The following is a 5,405-nucleotide window of genomic DNA, read 5'->3' on the forward strand; positions in this document are numbered from 1 at the left end:
ACACATCTCCACTTCCTGCAGCACATACCCATCTTAGAGGGCGTCTCACTGCTGCTTTAGCACTGGTGAAGCATTCCGAGATGCCTGGGGGTGAAGCGCCAGCAAGCAATGCCCACACAATGCTGGAGATGCCTGGGGCTGCTGCTCTGCTTTACCACCTGGAAAAGCTATTTTCCTTATAGCTACCTAAATAAAAGCCACCTCCAACATACAACCCCTAACTACCCCCGAGCACAAAGCTGGCCGTCTCACATTCAGCCTGCTCGGATCAAAGCCGCGGCCTTTCCAGTCCCCTGGCTGTCCCGGCCCCTGGATCAGGGCTCCACTGGAAGGACAGGCAGACCTGGGATGGAGCAGCATACAAACCCATCCTGAATGGATCGCTTCTGCCCAACACAAGCCCAGGGCTGGTGGCATCTTCCCAGCTTGCCCACACTGGTCTAGCTTGTCCCACCACCAGTACCTCATTTCAGCTCCTGAGGCCTGAATATTCCCCCGAGTGAGCAGAGGGCTCAATTCTGGTTTTACATATGGTATTTCCACTACAGTCTATCTTGCATCTAGATGAGTACATGGGATCAGAGGTTCGATGAGACTGTATGACAGGGACACCTACAGGACATCAGATTCAGCTTCGTAAGAGACCAGACATGAGGACTAGGAGACTCAGGGCTCAGAAGTCAGAGGAAGTTTGTACAGCAATGTAACTCTTATACTAGCACGCCAGCAGGGAAGTGAAAGCAGCACCTGGCTCCTGTCACCCCATGTGAGGTTCTTTCCTTCTTTGCCAGAAATCAGTGAGTTTCCAGACTCTCCTGCCTCTTTGTCATGACCCAGCTGTTAGCAAAGGCTGCTTTCAATGGACCTTTACATTCCCCAGAACAGTGGCAGGCAGAGGGAAGGCAGGAAGATGTGACTGCCAGAAAATAAGCTACACAAGTAAAAAGAAAAAGAAAGGAGGCAGAGGCATCTCAAATATAAACAAGCTTTATCCAGTAAAAATTGAGTATGCAAGATCATAGTTTTCTAGGGGTTTGTTTAAATCCTAGCAGCTGTAAGAGGCCTTGTCCATGTCCAAAGTCTTCTAGACTACCTCATCCACACTCAGCAAAAGGGCCGACTTCTTGGCAATGGTCAAACCAACCTGCTCCTGGGGAGCCTGGTCCCTTTCCCAGGAGGAAGGGGCTCAGAGCAGCATGTGATCTCACCCACCTGCCCCGGTCTGCCCACAGCACGGCTGGTGTTTTGGCACAAAGCACCAATGCTGGCTTATCCCTGCAGCTTCAGTCTGTGCACATAATGTACGGGACACTGTCGTTTCCACCCGGAGAGTCCGCTCTGCCTCGCTGTGGCTAGGCATCCAGGTGCTTGGTGAGCCTACGAACCTTCTCCTTTTTGTTCCTGTTCCCATGCTTTTTCCAGGGTTTCCCCATCTCGTTCTTGGACCTAGATTCAGTTTGGGACATGGGACCACTGCCAGGTTTGTATCCCATCACAGCCTGGACGCCCTTCGTCAGAGCACGAACATTCTCCTGGGGAACAGACATTTGCAAAACTGTCATTGTTACAGTAATTATTTCTAAATGTCAGGCAAAGGTAAATCCAGCCCTCAGCTCAGCAGCTGCAAAGGTCATGAAGATCCCCTAGCCTGACCTCCCGAACCACACAAGCCACAGGACTTCTTGGGTTGATTCCTGTGTGAACCAGAGCCGACCTTTCTGAAATGTGCCAAGTCCCAATTTCAGTTCTCCCAGTGTTGCAGCAGCCACCACAGGCTGGGGCAAGTTGCGCCAGCAGTTATTTGCCCTCTACTGAAATAATGCATCTTATTTGGAGCCCAAGTTTGTCCAGCATCAGCTTCAAGCCAGTGTGTCATGTGCCTTCTTCCGCCAGACTGAAGAATCTCCTTGTCAAATTTCAGCTCCCAATGGAGGTACCCGATTCAGGGAAATCAGCTCACACCCTTCTTGATCAACTCAGACTGAACTCCTAGGGGCACATTTAAGGCAGACCTCCAAGTCCCTTAACCATTCCTGTGGCGCTTCTACAAACCCTCTCTAACATACGAGTGTCCTGCTTGCATTGTGGAAACCAGGGCACCACAGCAATGACACACGCAGAGGTAGCACAACTCCCTATATCTGCACAATAGCTCTGTTTCCTTCCAGGTGCAACTACCACATCTGCCCTTTGGCCAGTGTCTCACACAGTGCATGCCCAACTGCTCATGCACCAGGTCCTCCAAGAGCTTTCCAGGGTCCCACTTCCAGCCTTCGTTCTGCGTTTCCCCATAAATGACTTCACACTGGGCTGTACTGACACACATACAGCATGCCTGCACCTGGCTCACTGTCATCACCCACCCTCCTCATCTGTTTTTCGCTCCCCCAATCTGGGTTATCTGCATCTTCCAGGTCACTGATAAAAACAGTAAATATTGTCAAGGCAAGAACCAATCCTTGCCAGACCCTAATAAATGTGCCTGCTTGATGAGGATCCCCCATATCACCATTACACAGACTGAGCAGTTAGCATATGTTCAAACAGATTCATGACTGGCTCTGTTAATTTTGTACCACTTGAGTTTCTAAATCAGTGTCATTCAAGCATTTTCTAGTTATAGCCACAGCCTTTTGTATCAGAGAGACACAGTTAGCCTCACAAGATGGAATATCCACAAATCCATCACCTTATTTATGCTGCCTTCATGTGATTCTCTATCAGTTGTATCCTGTATAAAGCAATCAATTATTTTGGCTGGGATAAAACTAACAGGCCTACAAAATTAACCAGATCACTCCATTTATCCTTTGCTAACACTGGCACAGAATTAATTATTCTTCCAATACTCTGAAACTTTCCTGAGGTTCCAAGATTTAAGATCAACCTCAATCCTGACCACTCTGGCCAGTTCTTTTAAAACTCTTGGTTGCAAAATTATCTAGATCTGCCAATTTAGAACTCCAGTAACTGCTCCAGTAACTTCAGAAGCTGCATTTAATGCCTTCCTGAACTATGGTTTCTGGTTACCTTTAAAGATGCTGACAGCCAGTGCTAGGCAATTTGCCCCCAAGGAATTAATTCCAAAATACCTGATGGAAAAATGTTTTGTCCACGATATTTTCAATTTGTTTTGTCCTCCGATTCCTTTCTGGTCTCAGTTCTGCATTACCCTGCATGGCTCTGCTCTGTGTACATCTGTTGTGCTGGTGTTGGAAGTCTTTTGGGTCAGTGCCAGGAGGGGGATGGCAGTACAGCAGCTTACCCTGCAAGAACAATGCATAGCTGTTATTCTCCTGGTAAGAAACCACAGCAACAGGGACAGACCCCTCAAGATAAGAGGGATAACCACAGATATCAGCTGCAACCAGAAGGACTCCTGCGTTCTTGTCTGAGCTCCATCATAGACTCGCTCCAATTTTGGCCAGCTAAGTTGCACTCAAGTGGTTGCTCACCCAGCTGTAAATATGCTCAGTGACAGCCTTGTAGGGATCCCACAAAAGCACTCTGCAACCTCCTGCTGAAAGGTTCTCTAGCAGCTTGTGGAATTATCAACATCAGGACAGGACCATGCCCAGAATCAAGTCAGCACCTGCCCCACTGAAATCAAAGGCACACTCCTTTTGCTTATCGTGAGTTGTGTAGTTCACAGATGAACTCTACTGTGCAGCTAGCTTCCATCTTTCTGGCATCACATACTCCCCCCAACAATATCCAGCAGTAAGACCCTGTCCTCTTGCTTTTTCTTCTCTTTAAAAAGAAAAAAAAGTCTTGATACCTGAATTGATCACACGTGCTAGAGCTGTGATTCTCAACCAGGGTCCTGCACCACTCTGGGGTGCCTTGAGATCCTTTCAAGGGTGCTGTGCGGTGCCACTCAATGTGCGCACTGTTCGGTGTGCAAACACGATTCACAAAATAAACCCAGAGGCTGCCAACAGGAATCCAGTGTTACAAAAAAACTCTGTCCTGCTGCAGTTTTCCTGAGTTCTTGAAGAATTGCTCTATTATTTTCTGTAGTCAAAAAAAAATGAGTGGCAGCTCAGAGCTAGCATTTCCCAAGGGACCCTCAAGTCTAGAAGGGTTGAGATACATTGGACTAGAGTATTAGTAGAAGCAGCCCCTTGTTTATGGAGCTCGTTACTCCTATAATGGAAAAGCTACTTTGGCGTCCAGCAGGAAAGGTGACCGGTGCAGGGAGAACTTACACTGACGTAATCCTTCAATATGTAACGGGCCGACCTCGGCTGATCCGGCTGCCCATGAGCTGTCATAAAGCCTCTCATGTCTGAAAGATGGAGCAGGAGGTTACGATTCAGAGAGCTTCCACAGCAGGTTTTTCACTGCTCCCTGAACACGCCATCCAGGGAGGAAGCCGTGCTGTGATACTAAACTTGGAAGACTTGCCCCATACCCTCTCCCCAGCACAGGCCAGTGGAGCAGAGGTTAATACTCAGACCCGAACCAAGTCCCACAAGCTTTACTCCTGCGAGAGAACATTTCAGTCTACAGCAGTGCACCATTACTCACATCCATAAGCAGTTAGCAGCTCTTCAGCTGTGGGCGGGCGATCAGGATCCTCATCTTCTCTGGGTCGTATGATATTGATTCCATAGGTTGCTTCTAAAATGTGTCGTGGGATATGCTGGCAAATGTGGACTAGTCAAGGAAACCATGTGTTGGTTTCCACTGCACGTGTACAAACGGCACAGTCTGAGGTCATGCTAATTAGCCCAGCGACAAGACTGCACTATAAGAGAACATTTAAAGAACATCTTGGGGACTTTGGTTTGAAGATTGAAACAGAAAAGAGGCACAAACCTCCACAATGAGGCTAACCTGGGAAACAACTGGGGCCTCCAGGTTCTCGATCACCTGGGCGACAGCGATCATGGCTTGCTGGAGTTCACCATCCAGCGCACGGTGTCAAGGGCCTGCAGCAAGCCGGTAGCCCTAGACTTTAGGAGGGCCAACTTCAACAAGTTGAGGAGACTAGTGGGGGAGGCGTTGGGGTCCTTGAGGGCAGGGAAACTTAGTGTCCAGGGCGAGTGGTCGTTCCTTAAGGAAACGATACTCAGGGCCCAGGGGGAGTCCATCCGAACAAGAAGCAAGGGGGGCAAGAGTGCCCAGAAACCCCCCTGGCTCACAAAGGGTGTCTGGGAATGCCTGATTGCCAAAAAGGTGGCGTACACCCAGTGGAAGGGGGGTGCTATCTCCAAAGAGGAGTATACCTCCTCTGCTCGGGCTTGTAGCGGGGCTGTCAGGAAAGCTAAGGCAGACAGAGCTAGGACTAGTGTCCAAGGTCAAGGATAATAAAAAGTCCTTTTTCAAATACATAGGGAGGATGAAGAAGGCACTGGGTAATGTGGGGCCCCTGCAAGGTACGCTGGGCAATCTGGTGGTTG

General features: G+C 49.0%; 1 protein-coding gene across 1 annotated transcript in view; it reads right to left on the reverse strand.

Moving 5' to 3' along the window:
* Positions 1–969: 969 nt before the first annotated feature.
* The window catches only part of LSG1 (large 60S subunit nuclear export GTPase 1), a gene marked incomplete at its 5' end in the record, with an annotated part of 18,635 nt that continues 14,199 nt past the window's right edge, over positions 970–5,405 (reverse strand). Inside the window, 4 exons of the mRNA XM_019532551.1 lie at positions 970–1,532; positions 3,093–3,266; positions 4,209–4,288; positions 4,531–4,654. Of these exons, the coding sequence (XP_019388096.1) occupies positions 1,353–1,532; positions 3,093–3,266; positions 4,209–4,288; positions 4,531–4,654 (558 nt within the window). The remainder of the gene's footprint in view (positions 1,533–3,092; positions 3,267–4,208; positions 4,289–4,530; positions 4,655–5,405) is intronic.

The sequence above is a fragment of the Crocodylus porosus genome, unplaced genomic scaffold (genome assembly GCF_001723895.1).
Source record: "Crocodylus porosus isolate Cpor-Errol unplaced genomic scaffold, CroPor_comp1, whole genome shotgun sequence".
NCBI lineage: Eukaryota > Metazoa > Chordata > Crocodylia > Crocodylidae > Crocodylus > Crocodylus porosus.